Genomic DNA, 26,981 nt, shown 5'->3' on the forward strand with positions numbered 1-26,981 from the left:
AGCTGCATCAGCACTGAGCTAAGTGCTTAGTGACTCAGGTACACCTTTCAGTGAAACAGCTAAGAAAACCATCTGGTTAATACAATGTAAAAGGTTAAAAACAATAAAGTATTACTGCTAAAAGCCGCCTTCTCCTCAAATATTGTTCATAAAAGAACAGTGATCAAAGCTTGCCATTTACCTGTTTTTGTTTTCCAGCTCTGCTATCAGCTGTCTTTGCTGTTTATTGGCATCGAAGTTGAAACCCAGGTCTGTTGGTGGGCGAGGCTGGTGGGTGAGGAACAGAGGAAAATTAAACACAGTATTCATTACCTCTTACTATGTATGACACGTTGAATGGATTCAGTCCCATACTTGCTAAACGCCATGGCACAATGCTGACAGCCCAGACTGAAAAACAGTTAAAATAACTGTGCTGAGATGGACTTTTGTGGCACATCTCCTTGCGGTTTCACAGCTGATTTGATCTGATCTCAGTGTGGGCTGCTGCTGAAAGGGTGATCTGGCTCGTCACACTCAATGCTATGAACGTCCGGCTACGCAGCCAGCAAGGCATTGCCCAAGTTAAAAACTACCCCTACAAATACGATCAGTTCCTTAGTATTCCCATGCACATAAGCACTAGCCATGGCACAAGGAAGAAAGCAAGAACATGTTGCTGGGGGTGGGGAAGGATGGCACCTCTCTCTCGCTCTCAGAGGAGAGCGCGAACGCAGTCCCCCACTGCCACGAATTATGCAGTCGAGTTTCCCGCATTTGGGGAAATCGCAGGGGTCAGCACACCCGGAGTGCAAGGGATGAGCCTCGCCCTGGGAAAACCACCTGCCTGATCATGGTGTCTCCCCTGCCAGGTAAGGCTATGCGAAGCAACCCTCTGCTTTAAGACTCATGAAACCATACCCCCTGGCTATGGGTGCCTCCGGCTATGTTACACCATTTGTTAACACAATCAGTTTGAAGAATTTTGCTTGCCGTTTCTAAGATATTCAGAAGGAAAAAGTCCTACCTACCTGTTTCTACAGCACAGACAGTATTTTGTTAAAGCAAGTCACTGTCTTTGCTATATGGTAAATTAAAGAAGCCAGAGCCTTCCTCGTGAAGAGATATAGTTATACATGTTATCAYAAAGAAAGTCTTTTAGTGAAATACTGACCTGATACATCAGCTAGTGAAGAAAAGTTAGAATAACTTAAGACAGAATACCTAAACCTCTGCTGAATCTCATAAAACATTGCTGGCAATGTGACTAACTAAYGTTCTACGTTTTCTTGTTACAATACACTGGCACTACACAGTTTCATTTATGCTTAGAAATAGTTGGTCAGAAATTCCAAGAATGTCTTCTCAGAAAGGTCTTCAAACAGCTTCTGCAGTAAACTGATACTAATTTATTGTACAATACTGATTTATTGTACAAGAACGCTTTCTGTAGGTCCCATTTCTCCTCTTCTTCCAATTCAGCAATTCAGCAATGACACCAGGGTTAAATGAAGTCTTCCCGCTCACTCAATTTCTGTGATTTGGTCTTAACTAAACGTGAATCAAGACTCACTGGCTAATGCTATGTTACCTGGGGCTTCCAGGCAGTCTGTCTGCATGCACAGTGTGGGCTCAGTATTGTCAGGCTACCGAACATCCAGCTTGGTAAGCCAAAGGCCACAAAAGAGGCATTTGCTTACTTTTTCATTGAAATGGACAGGATTATTGCTAGACATTAAATCTAAGCATGGTCACTGCCTCTGGAAAATTTAACCCTTCTTAACCCCTAAATTAATAAGCTTCAGTTGAAAGGAAGTTGCTGAATACATGCATTTTCCCAGTGAATTCTGAYCTCTGTGGCCCTTGTGTTTTGGCATACTTTTCACCAGCAGTCACAATCACTACTGACAAAAGTACTGGGTAATTAAACAAGAATCTGTAGTCTGTAGGAGAATCTGCTGGCAACTGGGCTGCAGGATGAAGCAGCCAGGTTTATGAGCTAAAAACAGAGAGAGAGACATAAGAATTACACTGCATCTTGTGCTGGTTCAATGCATTCTTCCAGTGGAATCTGAAGATGCTGGAAAAGATCAGCAGATCTGAGATGCTTAGGAGGTCTAATAAGACTCAAAATCATCCTTGGGGGCAATAGACAGATTAAGTTGCCCACTCAGCTGAGGAGGCATCTTCATCATGGACAGGCCTCCCTAGCTCAGAAATGCCTGAGGACTCAAGTAGTTCATGGGGTCTGCGTCTAACTCAGGTCATTGTGATCTAGAGTTTCCTTACGTAGGGCCTGTTCGTTTTGGCAGTGCAGACAAGTGCGGCCACGGTGCCTGAGCCTCTCTRTATTGCTGTGAAATGGATGGATTACTAACGGAATGATAAGGGCTTGCTCCTAGGAGATCKCAGGCTGCACTGTGCTCAGCCCAGCCATGGCAAGGACTGTATGCTGCTGACTGCCCGTTTCCAAATAACCCTTGTTTGTGCATTTAGGCAACTTCCCACTCCTTTAGGCTGAGGATGGCTGACAACACAGGCCTTCACCTTTCATGACAGGTGCTGGAGCCTCCAGTGCAGCGTGGGCAGCAGCACTGTCACCACTCCTTCCACTGAGGTGACCTTAGCAGTCTCTGTATACATAATACTTGGTAAGACCTGCTGATTCCCCAGAAATGGTGGGTGACAACACCAAAGGTCTAGTCTCTCTCTGCATCCTGSAGTATTCAGCTGCTAGGAAGAAGTGCAGGTCACATATTTTCTCCAAAGCTTTGAGAGCTTCTGGAGGCACAGTGGCTCTTGGGCATCAGCYGAAGCAGATGAACCTTCATTTTGCCACAAAGTAAGACTGTGCCTATAAAAATACAACCTAGTCCTTAATCCTTTCCTCTGAAATCATGTCCAAAGCCTGAAAMGATTCTCATGACCTAAAGTACTTGAATTCTCAAGAGCAAAGACAACAGTGTAGAGCAACTTTAACTGGCACTTTTGTAACTACTGTGCCACTTCTCTCGCAGTTTGTCCCTGAGAGGAAGCACATCCCTCGCACTGCTCACTTTCAAACATCACTATCTTGAGACGTCCTTTGGAAGCAGTGTGATGGATATTTTGTATGACAATTCAATACTTATTTGTTCTACTGCTTCCAACCTTTGATAAACTTTATTTGATTTTTTTAAGTAACTCAGAATCCCAGAATGGTTGAGGTTGGAAGGGACCTCTGGAGACTGCCTAGTCCAGCCCCCTTTCTCAAGCACAGTCACCTAGAACAGGTTGCTCATGGCTATGTCCAGTTGAGATTTGAATATCTCCAAGGATGAAGACTCCACAACCTCCCCAGGCAACCTGTTGCAGTGTTTGACCCTCCCCACAGTAAAAAAGCTTTTTCTTATTTTCAAATGGAATTTCCTGTATTTCAGTTTATGCTCACTGCCTTTTGTCCTTTCACTGAGTGCCACTGAAAAGAGTCTGGCTCCATTTCCTTTACTCACCACCATCAGATACTTAACATAAAGACCCCCACTGCCCCCAAGTCTTCTCTCCCCTCAAGGATAAACAACCTCAGAAGAAAATCCAAGCTGCCAGTCCACCAACATCTAAACCTTTCAGGTTCTTAAATGTAAAAGGTACCTGATGGTCAGCCTGAAGGTTTCCACTAYGCCTAGTGAATTAAAAAACATCAGGCAGAGGCACCGGAATTTGATCACCATATTATTAAATTTTTTGTATGGTCCATGACATACTTTTGGCTCAGACTAACTAGCTCTCCCAAGCAATTCTCAGCATGGTTCAGGAATTACTACAAGCTGAGAACCAGCTGCAACAGGTGGTTTCTATGCAGCTGTCCTGTTCTGGAGGGTGAGAGCGCTTAATATTACACATGTAGGCAAGGAATGGGCCTTCAAACGTTTTAATGACTGCCATACACAAGCCCTACGTGTCTATCGTATGCTCAGAAGTGCTCTGATCCTGATAAACAGCACTCTCTCACCTAAGTTGTACTAGAATGTGGACTTTGGAGGAGAGGCATCTAAACTCTTGAGTACCCAAAAGGTAAGCGTATCAGAGAGCCATGTGAGATAGCATGGAGCCTGTTCAAAAACACAATAACAGTATACATCTAATTGTTAGTACACATGGCCAGAAAGCATCTGACAAAAATTCCAAACATATCTGACCTTGAACGGGTAACAAAGACACTGCTTCTGCCCTGCATTCCTGAACCAACAGGCATATGACATCCCAGGAGGCAACGCTCTACCCTCCCTGCTGATGCTGAGCCACAGCCAAGAACAGGAGATGCAGCCTCTGTCTGGGACATGGTGCTCAGGAGGAAGAACTGCGACTCTGATCCTTGCTGCTGGGTTTGGTTTAAAAAAAATCCAATGGTCATTTAGTATTAAAAAGCACTGTCTGTCCAGAACACAGAGTTTAGAGCTTTGGGGTAAAAACACAGGATAGAAAAGGGAAAGGACAGATTGAAGGCAACTCAGAAAGACAGATGTTTCCAGTAGACTGGGCATGACGAAATTCATCAGAGTACTTAGCTCTGGTTCTTAAATATATCTGAGACAATCTCAAAGCTTTTGTGTTCATCTTTAAAAATCCTATTTTTTTTAGGTAACGCTCCAGAGGAGAGTATGGAGGTATCCCTAAGGTCTACATTGAGAAACAATATTGTAAGGAGCCAACAACCATAGACCAATAGCTTAACTGCAGTTCTTGAGGATAAACACAGAATCAAACTACTTGTGAGTACTTAGAAGATATAGTCTACACAGAGTTTTTACAAAGAAATCATGTCAAAGTGAACTACTTTCCTTCCATAATAAAAAATCAAATCTTACGGACAGGAGAGAAACAATTAACACGATACACTTGTGCTTCAGTAATGCTTTGGATATTGTCTTCTTGACAGTCTCGTAAATGGGCCAGACAGTCTGGAGGAAATAACTGAATGGGAGGCGCAGAACATGTTTGAAAGCTACACTGAAAAGTAATTATTAGTTCAGTGTCAGACTGGCAGGATCCTCTGTGGAGTTTTACAGCTTTTCTCTTGGATTTCAGTATCTTCATCAAGAATATGGATGATGGAATAAAGAAATTTGCTTCTTAAATCTGCAGACTCTGCCATACTGTGTCAAGCTCCTAGTACTTTGGACAACAACTCTAAAGTATAAACTTATTTGACAAGCCGGAGAAATGTTCTGAAAAAGCAGACTGCAACTCTATTAAGACAAGTGCTTAAGACAAGTCCCAGACTAGCTTTAGACAGGTCAATCGCACAAGCACGTGAAGGAGAATCAGGAACGAGGCAGCAGCTCGGTACAGAAGGAACTGCAAACGACAGTGCTTCGCAACAAAACACGAGTCGATAAAGTCAGACTGCTGCAGAGTCTGGCAACAGGCTGTTTGAACTGTGCTATATACTCAAATGCATGACTTAATCCCTCTTCTCTAATTCAGGGGAACCACTGTTTCCAGCTTTAGTATCACAATTCAAAAAAGCTAAGGGTGAGCTAGAGAAACACGGTGAACAACACGAACGATCAGACATCTAGAAAACATAACAATGAGTGAGGACCGAAAGAATGAAGAAATGAATGAGAGGAGACAACATAAGAAACTTCAAATATACAAAGCTGGTTGCAAAGAGGAAAGTAATATATTATTCTCCATATCCACTGAGATAGGAGAATTAGCAGGAGGCTCAAATCAAGCACGGAAGAACTATATTATAATTCAGGAAAATCTTTTTAGTGGTAAATTAATTTAAACATTGGAACAAATTGCGTAGTCAGACTTCATCTGTAGTGGACTCCATCCACTGTTTGTTTTTCAAAAATTACTTGAATAAACATCTGCCCAAGAATGCTTTAAGCTGACCTGACCTACAGTGGAAAATACCTGAACATAGGTCCTAGCTGGCCCTTCAGTTATTCAAAACCAGAGAAGCTATGGAACTGAAAGTCAGGGCCTTCCAGCTCTGCTCAGTGCTAGTGCGGCGTGCATGGGGAGTGCTTCCCGGTACTGATCTATTGCTTTGCAAACAGATAAGGTGTATGATCAAATTTTCAAAAGTGATATCTAACTTTACTCTTCATCCTGTAGAGAGCAATGTTGTTTGTTTGTCATTTCCAGCCTCTCTAGATTCCTCACAAGTCACTGCTCCTTTTCAAAGGATGCAATAAAAAAATTTAATCATGCAGACCTAGATTACTTTGTTCTCTCTATTTACATTTATTTTGGAAATATTTCATCTTCTGCTTCCATAGCTGAAACTTTTCCTGAATATTGCAGTTTTCTAAGCAGGAACATCTCAGAACATTCTCCCCCATACATAAAATAAGAACTACCCTATCTTTTATATATATATATATATATATATATATATATATATAAAATCTTTCCTCTAAAATATCCCCACAATGTCCTGTACCTCATATTTCTATCAAATCCAAGGATATTATAGATCTTATCTGTCTTTAGGCTTGTGAGCTAGACAAATACAGCTAACTGAATAAGTAACTTCCTATCTCTTCTGTTTTGATTCAAACTATTTTTTCCTCTATTCTTTAAAATCTGAAAAATCTGACCTCCAGACACTTTTCTGTTCCCAACACTTCTCAAGCTATATGATTAGATATTCTCTTCCACTCTTCCTTTTTTTTTAATGTCTTTTATTATTCTTGTTACTGGTCTTCTTTCAGATTGCTTTAAACCTCTAAGGACATGTGAGAGAAAACATCATTTCATAGAAACTAATGAAATATCTGACCAAAACATTCTTAGCAATGAAGAACTAAAATTAACTGAGAATTCAGATTCTTTTTCCATACTTTTTTTGATGAAGTCTTCATATTTAGCTTCCACTTTTGAGTGGCTTTCATCTTAGCCCAACCATTGCATCTATTGCAACCTGTTCTTTCTCCAACTACCCAGACAATGGCAGTCTTAAGCAGCCTGAATTGTGCAATGTCTGTACAATATTTGACATTTTATCCACAAATGTATATCTGAGTTCCAAACTCCTAGCGTGTTATGCATCTGTATTTGCTTTTTCTCACAGATAGGAACAGTCATTTTAATACTTGAAAATTCCCTATCAGTGGCTCTGTTGACAGGATCAGTAGTGCAGCATGTCTTCATCCTTCGTTAATTCATCACTGCTCAAGAATAATCCCCCAAATTCTTTATGATCTAACTGCGTAATGTAACTATTTCCTCTGTGGCAAGCAAACATCTTGTGGTAGCACATAAAAAAATACAATGTGCCATAATGAAGGACTTTACAAGGCACATGTGGATCTGAAAGAGTTTGTTATTATTCTTCTCAAGTCTAGCTGATTGCAGATTGTTTTATGGAGCACACAGTTTAATGAACCCTGGTTCATCCTCTGCAGTTATCTCAGGATGCTGTTACTCTTCTGAATACAGCAAATTTCATTGGCAAAAGAAAGTATTATTCAAGCTAAAAGGATGTTGAAATATGATTGAGGAACTAGCGGATACTGTGTGGGACCTGTTGCTGAACTAAGTGTTTCAAATTAAATTCATGTATGAGTAGTGCATTATATTTTGTGCATGTGAGTAYTTCAGTGCATCTACTAAATACTACTATTAGGAGAAAATTATATAGTATCATGTAATATATCATTCATATGTGCAAATACCATTCAGGCTTCAGCTTGGACACTGTTTGTAAGACAGCCCTTATTTCATCCATGAATGAACTCCTCTGGAACACCAGAAAAGGAAATCCTATCAACAGTCACTGCTCTGACTTCTGCCCAGCACTTCATTGATCACCAAGTTCTTACAGCCACTGCCTTTGGAAGAGTCTTGGGTATATGGTACAGGACTGAGATGGCAAATGCTATTCTCCTAAATCCATGAATTCACTTGAGGATTTGTGTGCTACGAATATTTACTTTGCTGTAAGGTACCTGTCCACTTTGCGAAGTCACAGAATCAAACAGATTGGTTGAGGTTGGCAGGGACCTCTGGAGATCATCTAGTCCAACCCCTCTGCTCAAGCTGGGTCACCTACAGCACGTTAGACAGGATCGCATCCAGGTGGGTTTTCAGTATCTCCAGAGGAGACTCCACAACCTCTCTGGGAAACCTCTTCCAGGGCTCTGTCACCCTCACAGTAATTCTTCCTTATATTCAGGTGTAATTTCCTGTGTTTCAGTTTGTGCCCATAGCCTTGTGTCCTGTCACATGGCACCACTGAAAAGAGTCCAGCCCCTTGACACCCCTTGACACTCTTTCTTCAGGTATTTGTAGACATTGATAAGAYCCCCTCTCTGTCTTCTCTTCTCCAGGCTAAAGAGGCCCAGCTCTTGCAATCCTTCCTCACAGTAGAGATGCTCCAGTCCCCTCATCATCTTCATAGCCCTATGCTGGACTCTCTCCAGTAGTTCCATGTCTCTCTTATCACATCACATGTAATTCCTGAAATCTCTGCACTTAAGGAAAAAATAAAATCCAAAACACTGATTTACTAGTCACTGCTCTTAAGTTTGTACTTCTTCTTACCGGACAGGTATGAATATGATTTCTGTCTTCCAAGATTAACACTATAATTCAGTTCCTTAGAAAGCTTAGCAGTTTTGGCTCCCTGCCTGCTCTTGCAAAGGCATGGGTAAAAGTATGATTATGACTGCTTTCTGCTTTCCTGGTGCTCAGCATGAATGCTGAAGCCTCACCAGTTCTGCAACGATCATTCAAATGGCAAGTCCCATCCTCTTTCATCAAGAACTCATAAGGAAGATCATAAAATCTCCTTAAATTCCTTAATGGCTATAGCAACAGTAAAATCTGCTACCACCGTAATTAGCTTTTCTGCAGATTGACCAACACTCTTTAGAGAGATAACCATGCTGGAACTTCAAGTTGCACAGATATCTGTAATAAGGAGTTTTCAGACCTTATCATGAAACTTTCTTTGATGAAAGCAGAGGATTTAATGCCACTTTTTTATCAAGCCCCCAAAAGCCAATTTGGCAAGCACCATGTAGTTGTGCTCCTCCACGACCAGGATTTGGAAGAAACTGTCAGAAGATACAAAAGCATTCTTCTCATGGGCATCAAACTCCAGATTCCTTGGTATAAGGACATCATAGTGTCACGGAAAGTCTGAACGAGAATTTCATCTGCTCATCACTGTGGTATCACAGTGTTCTTTATGAGCAACAGACAAAGAGGAAACAAATAACAAAAACAGTTAATATTTCTATTGTGTTCAAGAGAAGAAGAAACTCTACAAGAACCAGGCTGCAGATTTATCCTGCAAAGATGTGCAGCAAAAAATTCAGTTTAGTTCTTTATTTATGTTAAAAATATTTATAAAAGAAATGTCTAAAAGAACAAAAATTAGATGAAGAGAATACTTGGATTGTATGTACAGTTTAAACGAGATGAGATGATGAAATGTTTTTAGCACCACTTACAGCTGAGGGAAGAAGAGCAACCACACAGTCTTCAAAATAGAGCAATGTGGGCAAGAACCTCATTACCGTATTTCATCCAAATCTGAACACTTTTTCCCCATCAAGGAAAGCTGTCCTAAAATCTCCCTCCCTCTTTATAGTTGAGTATTATCTTATATTTATTAGTGCACATGCCTTTCTTGAAGCAAGGCAGCGCAGGTGGACAGTCCTCCAGAGAGTGCTCTGTCCCGGCTCCTGCTGACCTCCAGAGGCTGCTGCCTCCCCAGTAGGTCGCTCTCCATCAGAAGTCAGCGGGAAGCAGCAGGCATTTCTGACTCATAGTCAAGATACCGACTTGTGCTTGTATGAATCAGCTTGCCTGACTATACCAGCAGAAACCCTGGAGGATCTGGGACTGTACTAACAGCAGAAAATGGGGAAAAAGAAGAGCTGAGGCAGAGTAGGTGGGAGTAGGAGGTGAAGGAGGGATTGGTTTGGAGAAAGAGAGGGGCTGTGTAGGACATTGATAACAGAGACCACAGGGTTGTTTTATGTATATGGTGAATATRCACATAAATTTCCTTCCCAAAAGTACGCTGAACTGCCCTTCCTCTTAAAAACATTCAGCCACCTTATAYGTAGGATTATCTACGTTCAAGTAAAATGGCAGTGTCAAGATATAACCTGACATGAATTTAGAAGAGATTTTGTACAATGAAGGGAGATGAAGCGGATACAGGAAGCCATTTTCAGGTGCCTGTCTTTATCAAAACGAGGGTGCTTGATAGGAAATACCTATTTCCTTACCTCAGACTGATAATCTGAAAAAATCAGCAGAAGGAGACATACAGATGAAGTTACGATCTCGAAAGATGTGATTTAAACTAAGTTTGGCATTGTTTAAATTTCCTCACGTTATTCATCTAGTCACCTTCTGCTTTTCTCTCTTTTGCTTTCTATCTAATCACTCCGGCTTAGCCAGCCAACAGGTATTTTAATGCATGGTGATTTGCTGCAACCAAACCTGGCAAGCCAAGCATAGCCCTAAGCAACTTAAATTCAACGAAAGTGGTTTTGTCTTCTGAAGACAGGCTTGAATAAAACAGGAGTAACCCAGTCAAAGCTTATTTTGAGCCAATGCAGACAAACTGATATCTAACTGTGTATAATTGCGCTGGTTGCACACCATGAGCATCCGCTGCACTGTTGAGCAAGTAAATCCCCAGTAAGACTTCAAGCAAAGGTTTCCCCTTAAGATYGTTAATGGAATGTATTTGCATTCATATTACAAGTGACATTTCCTGCAGAATGCATTTTGAATGTTTTATCTAATTTGAGAAAAAGCAGAAACTGATGGACTGAGTCAGACTCACAGCCACAGASCTCAATATTCACTTCCCAGTGGTGACCACTGTCCACTACTTCAGAGAAACGAATAAGCAACTTAGCATTAGGCAGCTGTAGTATCAACAGCATCTATATTTGGTATCTTCTTAATTCCCAGACATTAGATAATGCTTAAAAACTTAAATACAGCTGCTTCATTCCTTGGTCATTCTAATTGCCTTCTCAGGAAGCTCAGTAACTCCACTGCATCCTTTTTAAACTGTAGAGATCAGAACTGCAAACAATAATCAAAAATGTTAGCACACCAGGTTTATATAGTGGTAAAATAACTCCCTTTCTTGTGGTCTCAATACCTTGATTACGCTGGCCATTTTGTTGGCCTTTTGGCTACTGCACTTCAAGCCAGTAATTTCAGAGAAGTGACAATGACGACTGCAGTCTCTCTTAGTTAGAACTGTCAGTCCCGAGTTCAGCATCATGTAGGTATAAATTATTTTTCCCTAGATGCATCACCTTAAATTTATCTACACTGACATTCATCTGCCACCTATTTGCCCACTCAGTCAGTTTTCTGATATCCTTTTGTAGTTCCTCAACATCACTGTCTCGTTTGACCACTGATCTGGCATAGTATCATCTGCAAACTTGGACACTTCRCTGTGCACTCCCTTCTCCAGGTCATGGTGAACATGCAAATAAAATTGGCCCCTGCACCATTCTATGAAGGACTCCACTGCTGCCTCTTTTCTGTCCTAAGAAGTGACCATTAACCCTTACCCTTTATTTCTCTTTTTGTATCAGTTTTAATCCACAACAGAACCTTTCTTCCAATCTCTTTTTAAAGTTTTTAAAATAATAYTTGTTGTGAAGTCTTATCAAAGCTTTTTCAATATCCTAATGCATTATGTCCACTGGATCTCTTTATCCATTTGCTCACCCACCCTCTGACAAAAATCCAGAAGCTTGGTGAGGTGTGATTTCCTTCTAGAAAGGCCCCTCTAACCCTTTCCCCAAAACACCATGATCGCTCATGTGCTCAGTGATGTTATTCCTTATAGGCATAGCTTACAGGCTTCCTGCTTTTTGGACACTCCTTTTAGTTCTTTTTTTCCTAGTTGTTTCATTTTTTGTAGTTGTTTTTCTTGAAACTGAGTATCTGTATACCGGATTTAGTTGGCCTGCTGTCTCCTGTTGCAGCGTCAAACCTAGTGGTGTCATRGTTGCTGCTACAGAGCAGCCAGCACCACTAACACCACTCCAGCTGGGCCATGGGCACCACTGAGGACCAAACCCACTCTGGCCTCTTTTGTGGATTCTAAAACTAGTTGTTCAAGGAAACCTCATTTATTGCTCAAAAAAGTTGTTTCTTCATCTCCCTCTCACTTAACATTTCCTGATCACTATCATCATCTGATCACAGCTCAGTATTTCTCTTCTGTTAATAAGAATCTGGAATTTCAGTGCACAAGGATTCCACAGATCTTCTCTCTTCCTACAGTATTTTTATGTTGCTCCATTGCTTATTATCCTTTACGTACAATACCACCCCRTTGCATACATGTCCTCCTCTATCATTCCTGTTAAACTGGCAGTTTGGCAACCATATACTTAATGATTATCTTTCTCCTACTGGATCTCTGGTAGGCTTTTAATATTGGGGTTATCATTTGATGTTCCATATTTTAATTCCATACGGAGAGGAAAAGTTACTCTTCATTTTTCAGGTTTTGAATTTCCCATCCTCTAATTTGCTCCCGTCTCTTTGTCTTTATCTTACACAAAGAACATAAAAACAAGATTGTGTCTGATAGATATCCAGTATATCAGATATCTGATTTCCCACAAATCAGGGAATCCTGATGAGCAATCAGCATAGGTACAGCATGCAGTCCAGAACTTCACAGGCTGTTCCACCACTAAGTTGCAAAGGCCTATGCGGACACTAATAATACGAAGTGTTGGCTAAGAAAGAGGGATCCCCTATTGGCAAGAAATAGTTTGAACCTCCTTAAAGCAGAGCACTTGGAAGAGAGCCTAAGACTCTGAATCCTTCAGATTATGAAAAAATAGCTCTGTATCAGCTGATTAGTAATTTTTGCACAATGAATAAACCCTGGGCCTAGTAAACAACCTTTAGATTCCTTACTACCAAGCTTGTGCCACAGTGCAAATATACAATCTATTCTTACTCTTCAACCTCATTTAGCATTTAACMTCAAACAGGTTAAGATGATTTAAAGATTTTTAAATGATCAGGTAAGAACCTGTATTATGACACTCCAATATTTCTTAATATCTACTTATTACTACCACAAAAAGTTAAGTCATGGGTCAGAATCCCTCCATCATTTTTCAGAGYGACACTGATTCAGCAGTTAGTGTTACAACAACTTTAAACTTATATAAAGATTGCATTAAAATCCCCTTTCTTCATCTAAAACAGAGAATTTATACTGTAAAGTTTCATTATTTCAACATGAACACGATTCTAGTGAACAGAATAACTTCAGAAATGCATATGTAGTATTTGACAGAAATAATGGGAACTGACGGTTAAAAATGTTAAAAGCATCATTCTTTTAAATTAAATTTTTAAAAAGGAAAATATCTGGTCACATTTCTATTACAAAGTCAGCTCAGCAGCTGGATACATGCTGAAGGAACTTATGAAAAGGCGTAAGCCTGTCCTGCTGGAAAGGACTTGGAAGTATTCATATTACAAGAAGTAATGAAAGATTAAACTGATGTTAAGACACTTCCCCAGTCATGCTAAAATGTGGCAGGAAAAAAAAAATCTGCCACAGTGGTAAGATGCTTAGGGGAGATGATTCCTATCACTGGTGATTCTTGAARACAAGGATTATATCTGAAATGGTACACGGACAATAATACGTCTTGCAAGTGATAWCGTAGAGCGCCACTGAGGCTGACACTTTGATGCATTCTGTTCGAACTTGTTAAAGCAGGCCTAAAAATGTGTATCTTTAACAGACAGAAAGTGTAGCCAGGGTTTTGAACACGTGCTAAGCCAAGCTGTTTCCAAGCAACATACTCCAGCGGAAATGTTGTAAAATGGTGGCCATAATTCAAGGCAAATCCACTCCAGCTTGGCATGCATGGAAGAATGTCATTGCAAACACTGCTCTCCTTTTATAACGATGAAACAGCGAAAAGATAGATTTCTATTACCCCTATCCATTTACACTGCAAATATTTTACWGAATTCCAGTAAATTCTTTGCTGTCATGATGTCCTCTGGCAATCTTCTGTTAAAGCAGTATTTATTTTTCACCAATTCAGAATTGGTTGCTTTTGTGTTTTAATTGCCTTTATTATATGTGACCATAAACAGAGAACTCTCTTCCTCTGGAAAAAATACACTCCATACCATTTGTTACATGATTTGTTTCCTTCAAGTATCTACTTACTTCTTTCTTCTCTAGACTAAGTAGGACTAATCTGCTTATTCGCATCTCCTGTGACCTCATTTCTAATAATTTGTATTGTCATTTTGTGTTTTTCAGCTCTTCCCTAGCCTTTTGAGAAAGCAGTCTTCATGCTAGAGTAGGTGAAAACACAAGGAAAGCATATTTCTCTTTTACATCGGATGAATAAAGAAAACATGACAATTTGATGCAGCTGCTAAGAGTAAGCTACTAATTAAACTCTGAAAAGTACCTTTCCTATTCCTCAGTACCAAAAGAGATAGGAATATTAAAAACTGGAGTCCGGTCATGTACTTACCGCACTTCCAGCTTCTGCAGCCAGCCTGGCGGCRTATCTGGCAATCAGTCTGTGCTCCTCATCCAGTCTGCTCGGGCTGTCCAAGACACTGCGAGGGAACAAAGCCAGAAGAGCCCGTCAGCATCCCCAGCTCCTGCCCTGCGTGCTCCTCAGACCAGGGGGTGACAGAGGAAAAGGGTGGCGTGTCACAAAGACACAGCAATGTGAAACAGAAAAGAAGTYATATTGGAAATAAGCTGGATCTTTCCTTTTTTTCATTCCCCTTCCGAAGTGGGGACTGCTCTGGAGACTTTCTGTTTAGCAGTATTTCCTCCAGGATTCACATGCTTTAGTTTTAAATGATTAAAATATTTAATTTTCAACAATTCAGAAATATTTATGATTAGGAAAAAATTAATTTGCCTCTGAGGAGCTTTTGTGTAAACTCTTTTGGTTTACTCAGGATAGAAAGGATGAATACAGTGAATGATGAAGCAGAAGCTTTGGCCTTAGGAGATGTAGGGCGACAAGTGTCAAAGTAAGGATGATTTCCAGGAGGAAGAACTGAGGGCATCCTGCTGACCTGAGAAGAATAGACGCTGGCACTAAGCAATATGAACTAAAATGTAAACAGTGCTTTGTGTGTCAGCCTGACAAAACTCAAATGTACAAAAAGCGGTAATTTGAGACTTGATCCTTCATGCCTCAGCTAGCAGAGGATGAAACAATGCCCCAGGCAGCTCCCACCGAGGAGCTTGCATTGCCTCACCCAGGCTACTGGACCTGTCTCGGACATGTTGCTAAAAGGGTCGTTAAAAATATTTCAAATAATCATCAGCATGAAGTGACTGAAGAGATGGACATTGCATATTGGAAAAAGAAGAGCAGAGACAATACAGATGAGAGACCCCCGGGACTAGGAGGTGAGAGACTGCACCCAGCTCCTTCCCACCTTTCACGCAAGCATCGTCTCCTCTACGTACAGCATGATTAATCCAGTCTGACAATCTAATCGATGCCTAGAGCACTAAATCCGTTTCTAGAATTCACAAATAACTACCTTTTTAACTATAAAAGCGTAAGGTGACAAATGATAATTCAAGTTGCATTAACTGAGATCAGTCGCTATTAAGATCTGTTGCCAACTCGGCGTAGGTGGCGTAGTGGCTTTGTGAAAAAAATCTGCAGGGGAAGCCATGTGCAAGAGGAACTTTTAAAGTCAGTATCCAGCTGAACTATTCAAAAGAGCAGTTTGTTACCCTGCTGTCGCACAGCAGGTTTCTCAGCACAGGCTCCCTCCGAAAGGGCGGCTAGCGCACTACTTACGTGAACCAGAACATTACGGGCTCGAAATGATCGAGTGCGAATGAGACGGTGTTTCACTCTCCAGCGCAGCCTTTCTCACGTTAGCTTTGACGTTTCATCCAAGATTCACAAATACCATAGTGGCTGCCATAAATTACACAGCGATGTACATGTATGCGTTTACAATGCAGTTCAGGATCAGAATCACACCGCAAGTAGTCAAGAGATACAAACCAAGTGTAGAGCAAGGGCTGTTTTTAGAAGGCCACATTACCACTTCACAAGGCAATTTACCTTTCTTTAGYTTAATTGCACAGACTTGTGTTGACATGACTTRAAGAACTACAYGTCTATTGTATATATTACATTTATATAAAACCAGGGATTTAATTTATTATTTTGTAATGCTGAATCTAACAGCTTGAACTCTTTGAGACTCAGAAGTCAGTCAGATGACATGTCTGAGATGGCACAGAAACATTGGACTTGGAATTTAATGGACAGACTGCTACAATTTACACAGACAGGGTTATGATTAATATAAATTATACTGAGTTATTACGCCTCTGCAATTGGCCTACCAGATGACCAACAAAATAATCTGAATATATTAAACTACCTGTGGGTACTGAACAGTGTAAAGGAAGAAGTTGGTGAAAGGTGAGCTAAAACAGTGGGAAAATAGAATTAAGAAAGGAAGAATAGGTTTATAATAGGCTTGATGACTTTTTTGCAAGCCCTCATGCTAATTCATTTTCTGAACTTTTTTTTTTTAAGAGGGAACAATCTTTACCATCTTAATTTTTGAATTTGATGCTGTTTCCCTTTAGCTTTCCTTTGTAATTTAGGCTGTTCAAGTTGTTCTGCTTTTACAGGAATAATGACCATCCCATCTCTTTTACACTTTTTATAATCTGGTATCTCCTAATATCTCTTTCAGTTTTCTGAACTATCATCTCTTCATATCTGAGCGTATTAGAAAATAGTTATTGGCAAATTCATACTTTCTTTAAGAGATTGTGAATTCTTTAAAAATTCTTTTGCATTTGCTTTTAAAAGTATTTTATATACAAAAAGGAATTCAAGTTCAAGCCTACCTCTTGAACCTCCTGTGTGTTAACTGATATAAAACACAGTATGAGCACGCAAAAGCAGGAGGCAGAACAAACCAATACTGTAACACACGTCTCCGTAGGATTAGCAGGGCATTGAACACAATCTGCAAAATATCACTGAATTCTTTACGTTGCTTCACGAAGGAAAACTCCCTTCCTTGGAGTTTTAACTTCTGTGGAGACACTGCAGAGGATTCTCACCCTCACAGCTCCCTCTTTTGCCAGGACTCCCGCGGTGCTCCCGCAGGCTGGACCTGCTGGTCCTTCCTTGCAGCAGCACAAGTGCAAACGTGGCGCTACGGGGAGCAACGCGCGGTGGCAAAGCGGAGGAAAACCCCGCGGCTCGGGAGGGAAGCAGGTGTGGGAACGGGAGCTCGGAGRCACTGCCAAAGCAGTGGAGTCTTAGAAAGGCAGTATCAGAGCTCGCCCTTTCCTAAAGACGCAGTGCCAAACTCTTTGGTCTATTTTGACAGTTTTGTGCTACTTATTCAGCAACAGTAAGTCGAACTGCGAGCTCTCTTACTTTCTCCTTTGGGGTCGCAGTTTTATAATTGACACATTGGCAAAACCAGATGGAAAGGTCTGATTAAAGGAAGTTTGGATATGCACAAGCRAAAAATAGTAGGAGGTGTTCTGGCAAGAGGAGCTTCATCCCAGGACGACTCGGGGTCTACTGCACAAGAACAGAGACAACGAGACCGAATCAAACTGACAAGGAGCTRCAGAACAGGAACCCTGGGGGCAGATGGGGAGGAGGAAATGATGCTGATTTGGAGGTGTCAGTGGAAATATTTGAGGCACTGTGATAAACTGCAACACAGTACAGATACAGAAAGTACACTTTTGCAGTGACTTTAACCTCACAGAAATGTGGGCACCGAAAGGGACGGCTGCAGCCTTTGCCTTCCACCCCRGAGCCGGCTGCAGCGTCTGCTCTACGGGATGCTCCAGCTCAGGGCACGGAACTGGCTGAAGACTGGCGTAGCAAAACAAATCCATTTCCTGCTGGGGAGCTCCCCGAGCCAGCGCCACAGGTGGCTGCATAAACGCTAGTGTTACACAAAGGAGAGAGTGGGAACACCAGCACGATGAACGGGGGAAAGGGAAAGAAGGAATCAGCAGCCTGCACGCACGTTGGCTTAAAATTCTCATGAAATCATACCCAGGAAGATGGGGGCAAATGCAGTCTGTATAGAGAAGGCTGAGACATGAGTGGCCTGTTGTCAAATAATGCAAAAATGAGCATGAGCAACCAAATTATTGGCTAGGGATGGGGGAGCAGTAAAGGATGTAATAAAAGATGATACAGCGTGGTGGGAGGTTTGAGATCTTAATTTCCTTTGCAAAACTGTTCAAGTATTCATGATGTAGGCTGACTGCAGAGAAGTAGCAGATGACAGCAAAGAGCAGACTTAGTTTATCCTTCTAGCTCTGATTTAAAGGGCCAAATGTCTCAGCAAATGGTGACCCAAGAAATCTTGGGGACAGTAAACTGAGTTTTTCCTTTCATTCTCTCTAAAATCAGGAGTTCTGCTAACCATGGCAGCTTCAGAGAATAAGGGTTTTAAAGCAAACTAAATCCAAATTAGCCAGCTAACCACCCAAATCCATCCATCCATCCATCTAAATCAATCAACCAAAAATAAAACATAAAAATCCAGTGGCCAGTTATCGTTTGTGGGAAATGCAGGACATTTAATACATAAGAACTATGACATTTCAGGTCAGGTTATTTGTAAGTGGGGCTGAAATAGAGGCTCCACGGGGATAGGAGAAAAACAGGCTCGCTGAATGGTCAGAAAATATAAGTTGTGAATGCTAAGCTTTAGAAATGCACAACAAACAACCGTCTACGTAATAAAATACAACTCACCAGCTCCCTAAGCCTTCGGTATAACTTGCTACACTCTGCAACTGTCTTTGCCTCCGGCACATCTGCTAGGGTGGGGATTTTCTTTGAAAAAATTGCCAAAAAATTTTATTTCTTTGAAAAGCATTTAGTCAACTTGGCTTGTTTCCATAATAATACAGTAGTGAAAAAAAAAGAAAAACATATTATTGTAAAATATATGAAGTCCACTGATTTCTGTTTACTAAATATCACATGTAGTTTGGACAGGCTTTTTAGTTGAAGGACATCAGTGAATTAAATAACTTTTAACATGATTAAAAATCTCAGGGACCTAGTTCTTTCCCTTACAAACTCTAATAGGCTATAAGACACAGTTTTCCAACCATTCTTTCCAAGAGAGCAAGGGGCTGCTGTTTGTACAGAAAATTTGGCTTCACTTCCTTTCAATCCAGCAAGGCAGGGCAGGAGGCTCTCAAAGTTTGGCTGAAAGATGTGAAAAAATCACAAAAATGAGCATTAAAGAGCAAAGGTGGGTGGCTCTTTCTTAAACACAGAGAGTAATTAATCACTGGGACAGATTGCCAGTGAAACAAGTAGTCTCTCCAATTCGGTGTTTTCTGGAAACTGTGTACAAGGTGCTAGGCTCAGCASAGGGATAACTGGTGCGAGACCTCAGAGAAGATGCTCAGATGGTCTCTTCTGGTCTTAAAGACTGTATTGCTCAGAAAGGAGCGGGGTCACGATGAACCTAAGAGCAATAGGGCCAGACTAGCATCCAGCACCTTGTCTCCAACAGCAGCCACGGCAGCTGTAAAGAGGAGAATACAGCAGTGAAAGCAAGTGGCAGTTACTCCAKGAAATGCTGTCCCCAGGTGAGACTCCACTGTTGTCATCTTAGTCGGACACAGAGATGGTCTGCAATGATGGCTGCAGGACACCTCAGACAGCCTGTCGAAAGCAGATATAACTTTTTTATGAGCTTTTTTATGGCAAAAGGAGACTAGAAGAAGTCACAATGGTGCACTGATTTCATCAGGAATGGGGAGAAGCATCCTTTCGCACTGACTTGGAGGTCACTCCCACACACCACAAGAGTGCATGGCTCCTTCTAGGCAAGCACTGCTGCTCTGGTAGCACTGACAAGTGACATTTTTTAAGCTAAAGACCTAAAAGTCAACTACTTGCAGTTTATCAACTCTGAGGTCTCTGAAATTCCTAGGTTTTACTGTCTTGTGAGCAGTATTAAGGGCTTTCAGCTGGACAGGTGATAGCAGATAATTGTGATTCACTATCCGGAGAAAAACTGACTTCCTTCCGTGATTTGGAAAGCCAGAATGCACTTCATCAATACAGCAGGGGAATACAAATTTCTAGGCGACAGAATGATGAAATATGACCTTACTCTAAGAACTTTGGCCAGAGGGTAACATGGATAGAGCAATGCCTTTATGTACAGCCCTCAGCCCCCAATCTCCTTTTCCTGTCCAGCACAGCTCTGACTCGGTAAGGGCATAATTTAATAAGGCCTAAAAGTGGAATATGGAAAATCTGCAGGCTAGGTCCTGTGATGCAATGGGAGAGCTGTGTTTTGAGGCTTTAGGGTAAAATTTTTCTACATGGTCACAGGTATGAAATACAAATGTGCACAAAAGCACAAGGACTAAAGCTGGAAAAAAAAAAGAAACAAATTCTCCAAAGCATTAATATTCTTTAGAAAGGCACAGAAATAAACTGCTGTATTATACAGGTCATGGCTATGGGACAGAAAGAGCTTGCTTGTTTAGCCTAGGTAAGCAAAGATTGTGACAGGATGAGATTTCTGTCCATGAACATACATTTGGGGTGGAGAGGTGTAAGCAGTAAGGAGAAAGAAGAGCAATTAGAGTTACAGGACAATGCTGACATAAGAACTAATGGGAATGAGCCAGTCATGAAAAAAATTTAAGGTGGGAATTGGATAGATTCCTATTGGTGAAAAATGATATTCCAGAATGGTCATGGAGAAAAAAATTATCTACCCAGATCTGGAACTAGGTTAATCAGTTGACGTGAGGGATTCTGTAACACAGTGAAAGCAAAAGGGCTGGAGCAGACACAAATAACCCAAGTGATCCCTTCCTATCTGACATCCCACGTGCGTATTTGGCATGTATGCATATATGTATTTGTGTATTTTCAGATGATTTGATAGAGTATTAAATATATTTCCCTCTTTTTGCCTATTGAGGCCAAATACCTTTGACTGGAGTATTATTCCCCAGAGGAAACAGCGTTACTGGGCCCATCCCTGCTCCAGAAATGCTTTCCTAACACTAACCGTGCACCCTTCTGTAGCCGGTTCACATAGGTTGCTATCAGTGCATGCTCATCAGCTAATCGACTGGCAGTATCCAGGCTGTACTGTAACCTAGTAATAATGAAAGCAAAAGAAAGCAAACAAAACATAACATAAATACAAAGCAAATAATTAATGAATGTTAATGAAACAGTTAAAATTAAAACATGAATGATTAAAAATGTAAATATGTTTCAGTAAATTACATGAAAAGGTTATCTTCTGCATTTAAATATTAAATCATAAATTAGAAGAACATTTGAGTACCCCAGCATGCAATGAATACAGCTGAGGAGCTTCCTTAAGCTTGCTGTTAGGTTCAGTTTGGGAAAGCAGTATCACCCTAAGCATGTCATGATCAAAAAACATCCGGCAGCCTTTAAGGGCAGCAGTGACATTCCTGCCAGGATCCCCTGATTTCAGGCAGCCCTTCTGGAGCACGGCACGACGCAGAATCAGACCTGCCGTGGCCATGGTGATTTTCTGCAGTCTCCTGCCTTGCTCCTGCAGTCAAACCGCTCCAAAACCAACCCAAACCACCCTGGGCTCCAGGTCTCTCAGTCTCTCCTGTTTCTCTAAAAGACAGGCCCACCAAACAAAAATCGGAAGGAAGTGACACAAAATCAACAGATTAGTGGCTGGTATCAACCAAACTACCTTCTAACAGGGATTCATTAAATGACAGAACATCTTTTTGTTTTGAGGACCCATAAATATAAAGCTGCTATGATTCTGAAATTTTTTACAAGTATAGAGACCAACTGCAAGAAATATTTGTCATAAATAATCCCCTTTAAATAAGAAACTTTGTCTATATGGTCCAATTAATACATGTTGCTTTCTATCATGGTTATGACAGAGGCATCTCAGAAATCCTGAGAGAATGCAGCAAAATTATTYTCCCTGTTTTATCCCAAGAGTTGCATGTAAAAATAGCTATATTTTGCTCTCAAACCCAAAAGAGGGATACCCTCAGACTTCCTCCACATCCCTGTGAAGTCCGATCGCAGACTCCGAAATGCTGTTTCAGCACAGGGAATGGTGCATGTGTGGGGAAAGCATCACTCTGCACTGGGAGATAAAAAGTCCTATGCATATAAGAGACCACGTTGTTTCCTAGAAGTGCTTCACAAACATGTATCACTATTATTTTAACATAATACACATTTCTTCCTAAAATACAAATGTACAAGAAATTCCATTTTTCATTTCTGTATCAGGTATTCAAGCTACTCTTTCGATTTATAAACTGCTGTTAATTCCTTCTCCACACACGTCCTAGAAGTATTTGTTTTGGAAGCCTTTTAAAACATGGCATCTATTGCTTTTAGCATCAATATACATGAAAACAGAACACACATTTTTCAGACATACAAATGCTTTTCTCCTCTGTTATGTGCAGCGGCATGTCAGAGAAGCCTGCCAGAAGCAGAATAAGACCTTGTAATAACGAAGCAAAATGGAATCACCCACATCAACCCCTGTGGGCAAAAAGCAACTTCTGTAATAATGGGTTTGTAATCAGAAAGCAACTCAACATTAACCACTACACAGAACTTTTATGCAATTCGTACTCTGAGAAGCCAGACTACTGGCAAGTACTGAAAAGCTTTAGTTTAGATATGCATTATACCAGGCACATGGCTGCAACCACAACAATTAAGACTTGAAGATGCTTTTCATTATAACCCACTGTACAYGTTCCTGTGGAAAAAAATAAAAGCCCAGCAGAAATGGCTACATTTTTAACTTGAAGTGAATATTGCTTTAATGATGATTAGTGCTCCTGGCACTGGAAGAAAAAAACTGTTAGATTAACATGAGTCTGGATGCCGTTCCTAGAACATACCTGATTTTGCACACACATTTTTGAACACGGGTAGGCTTGCCTAGTGATATTCCACGGCCCCCTCCAGAACATCAGTTCCGCAACATCCAGACCACAGCAAATTGCAGAATGTGGAATTAAGGTACATGTTGACAGCTTCCTCCCTGCCTCTGCCCAAAGTGGCAATAAGATAGTGGGAATTACCTGCATGCCCTGTGGCTGCTTTAATTTGTTAGGTCCAGGTATATAGAATCATAGAATAGAATAATGGAAAGAGTAAAGATACAGCTCATCACACTTGTGATTACAGGAGATCTGGAGAAAGAAGCACCAGGGAAGAGGAGTTCATCTCTGGGTTTGGCAGGTTGTGTCAATGACGCTGTACAGAGATTTTCTTGTCGAGGACAGTATCTACGTGCAGTGGGCTAGAGAAAGTGCAGGGCATCTTGCATACTAGCGTCCTGTGGGTTGCATGAAGGTATTGTAAAAATGTTGCAGGAGTGCATGTTGCTTTCATCGAGCAAAAGAAATATTTGAATATAAAGTAAGCGTAAGTAATCCTGCTCAGAACTCACATGAACACAAGCTATGGCGTTCAAAAGTAAGAGCCCTAGTCTCTTACTGGCAGAATGTTCTGCCCTACTTGCCAAACGCAGACTGCGTTTGTCCCCTTAAAATAGAGCCATCATGGTACTATTATTATTCATAATTATTATTTAAAGTAAAACTTTAAGATATGYTGACATGTGCCCTTAATTCTTTTTTTCCAGAGGCTTGCCTTTTTTTTTGAATTCAACCTCTTTGGGAAAGCATGAGATAACAATGGAMAAGTTAATTCTTTGTAAACTTTGTCAGTATATTACCTATCGAATGTTTGGATAGCAATTAGTGTTCATCTAAAGAAGCTGCAATGTGTTGATTTACAGCTAAGCAGGAGCAAGGACAGGAAAAAGCAGAAACAAGAYGTGACAGCACTAGAGAGGACAGGGAAAGAAATCACAAACAGAGTATGCATACTTAAATCTCAACRTTTTTTTTGCATGTTGGTCGCATTTAAGGCATAAAATTATCCGGCATGCCCCCTTCCTTCCCTGTCCCACCTAGCAGCGTTCTTTGTCCCACGAAACCCAGCRTGCAGCTTCGCTCGCCTGCCCTTGCTGTCCAGCTAAGCCACGGGCACCTGCTACCATCACCCCTACGAACYGCTCCGGGCGCCGTCTGCTCCCGCGCAGCCAGGGGCGAGCGAGCCGGGAGGTCGCACRGGCGCTGGGAGCGCGGGGCCGGCCRCTGCACCCCCTGCTCACCCTGGCACCCCTCCCCGCTCCTCACCGCCGGCCCCRGAGCTCCGGCTCCCTGGGGCGTGCTCACCACCTCGCCTGTTGATTCGTGCAAGCCATCCTCTCTAGCCTTCATAAATGCAGCTTTGCGCCTCTCCTCATTCATCTCTTTCAGTGAATCCCTCTTATTGCAAAAGGCAGTTTTGCAGYAGTCCAAACGAACCATGAATTTGGATAGAATTTGCTAAACAGTTTTAAAGAAAATGAAAATGACAAACTCTTGGGAAAGACAAAATCACTCATCTCGATGTTAATGACGTGTTTTGTTTGTAGGCACCTACAGAAATGAAAAGCCACCTCTTCTAACYGTGGTTAAAAGCAGCATACCGCTGTACCACCTAACCTCGGTATGAGACTCATCCCAGAACAGAAAAACCCTTTGGACCTATAGTTTCTATTACTCACTGGAAATCTCCTTTGCTGAGAACTAAATCTGGTCTCCAGGTGGACCTAGAGATCCGCTGAGCATCACCCCCACGCCGGCCCCTGCACAGGCCTGCCAGACCACCRGAAGGACTCTCACCATGTGAGAGGTGACACTGTCCACGCTCTCAGGAGCTCCTGGCTTTGCAAGTCGTCTACAGCTTTTTTAGCATATGGTGTTCAACCGCTGACACAGGACTTCAGGTGACCAGTCACCACTACTCAAGAGACACCTGAATAACCATCTCGGGTGTCCTAAATACGGTGCTTCTTTTACTACACAGCCCAATGACATTACCAGCTTTTTACTTTTGGCAGTAACTTTGTTGATTTGCATTCAACTTCTAATTCACTGTAATTCTCCAGATATTTTTCAGCAATAGGCTTGTCAAGTCAGTCATTCTCTAGTTCTTTTTGATGCATTTTCTTTTATAACTGTYCCCCAAAGCTGTCTTTATTCATTTCATCTCATTGATTTATAAGATCATTTGACTTGGAAGCTTGCCCTCTGAAGAATTTCCAGTACCTCCCTGCATAATGTCGAGCACAAAATTTATGTATGCCTGTTCTCTATTTCATCATCCAAGCAGTCAAGGAATAAATGGAGTGACACTAAGCTCAGAACAGACCCCCGTGGGATCTACCTGGCACATCCCTGCTGTTTGGTAGGAAAATATTGATATTTTCTTTCTTTGACTGCAAATTTCCAAATGGCATTGCACCCACATAACAGCAGTTTCAGCTAGTCCACACTTACCTAGTTTATTTATGAAAATATCATATGGGATAGTGTGAAAAGCTTTATGAGTCAGTACATTTCTAATTAGGGCTTCCCCCTCCTTCATGAGGCCACCTACCCATTCATAATCATCCAATTTTCATTCGTGACACAATTTGTTCTTGACATGGATATGTCAACTATATTTATTCCCTAACCCTTTATTGTGCTTAGAGAATGACTGCTTAGTAACGTATTCAGSAATCTTAAGACATTCCTTCTACTTTCAGGCACTTACTGAAGCAAAAATACTTCTTTATATAACCTGAGAGCAAAGAAGCAGCTATGCCTTCTCCTGCTACCAGAATGCCAGTCCCTCTCCTTTCTCCTATTTTTTGTCATTCAAATATATTTTGATCAGCTCCTTGATTGATTACACTACAAACACTGAATTACACTACTTGATTATACTACAAACACAGAATCTTTTAGTTTTTAGAATCCAGAATCATAGTATGATTGAGGTTGCAAGGAACCTCTGGAGATCATCAAGTCCAACCTCCCTGCTCAAGAAACAGCATCTAGAGCATATTCCTCAGGATCACGTCCAGGCAGGCTTTGAGTATCTCCAGAGAAGGAGACTCCACAACCTCTCTGGGCAACCTCTTCCYGGGCTCTGTCACCCTCACAGGAAAGAAGTTTTTCCTCATATTCAGGTGGTACTTCTTGTGGTTCAGTTTCTGCCCATTRCCTCTTGTCCYRTTGCTTGGCACCACTGAAAAAGAGTCCAGCCCATCTTCTCTACAACCTCCCTTAAGGTATCTGTAGACATTGATGAGATAGATACCCCCTCAGTCTTCTCTTCCTCATGCTAAATGGGCCCAGCTCTTGCAGCTGTTCTTCATAGGGCAGRTGCTCCAGCCCTCKGATCATCYTCRTARCCCTAYGCTGGACTCTCTCCAGTAGCTCCATGTCTCTCTTGCACTGGGGAGCCCAGAACTGGACACAGGACTCGAGATGAGGCCTCCCCAGGGCTGAGYAGAGGGGCAGGATCACCTCCCTCSACCTGCTGGYAACACTCTTCCCAATGCACCTCAGGAGACCATTGGCCTTCTTGGTCACAAGGGCACATTGCTGGCTCACGGACAACTTGTTGTCCACCAGCACTCCCAGGTCATTCTCCACAGAGCTGCTTTCCATCAGGTCAGCCCCCAGCCTGTTCTGGTGCATGGGGTTATTCCTCCCCAGGGGCAGGACCCTGCACTTGCTTTTGTTGAACTTCAGGAGATTCCTCTCTGCCCAACTATCCAGCCTGTCCAGGTCTCTCTAAATGGCAGTGTGGCCCTCTGATGCATCAGCCACTCCTCCAACTTTGGGATCATCAGCAAACCTCCTGAGGAAGCACTTTGTCCCTTTGTCCAGGTCATTGAGGAGTAAGYTGAACAAGACTGGACCCAGTACTGAYCCCTGGGGGACACTGTTAGCTACAGGCCTCTAACTAGACTCTGTGCCACTGAGCACAACCCTCTGAGCTCTGCCTTTCAGCCAGTTCTCAAGCCACTTCACTGTCCATTCRTCTAACCCA

General features: G+C 41.7%; 1 protein-coding gene and 1 non-coding gene across 5 annotated transcripts in view; both read right to left on the minus strand.

The window, feature by feature from the left end:
* DTNB (dystrobrevin beta) overlaps positions 1 to 26,981 on the minus strand; it is a 217,076-nt gene that overhangs the window by 67,473 nt on the left and 122,622 nt on the right. For 3 of the 4 annotated variants that reach the window (XM_085311722.1, XM_085311721.1, XM_085311720.1), the window contains exons 12-14: positions 21,073 to 21,162; positions 14,505 to 14,592; positions 182 to 267 (exon numbers count right to left, since the gene is read on the minus strand). In XM_085311722.1, the coding sequence (XP_085167848.1) occupies positions 182 to 267; positions 14,505 to 14,592; positions 21,073 to 21,162 (264 nt within the window). The remainder of the gene's footprint in view (positions 1 to 181; positions 268 to 14,504; positions 14,593 to 21,072; positions 21,163 to 26,981) is intronic. The other variant, XM_085311723.1, reaches the window with a different exon arrangement.
* On the minus strand, positions 696 to 859 carry LOC146592049 (U1 spliceosomal RNA). The gene has a single exon (XR_014896684.1). It is a non-coding gene; the product is annotated as a U1 spliceosomal RNA (small nuclear RNA).

Source organism: Rhea americana, unplaced genomic scaffold (genome assembly GCF_003343005.1).
Source record: "Rhea americana isolate MKP2758 unplaced genomic scaffold, rheAme1 scaffold_348, whole genome shotgun sequence".
In the NCBI taxonomy this organism is placed as follows: domain Eukaryota; kingdom Metazoa; phylum Chordata; class Aves; order Rheiformes; family Rheidae; genus Rhea; species Rhea americana.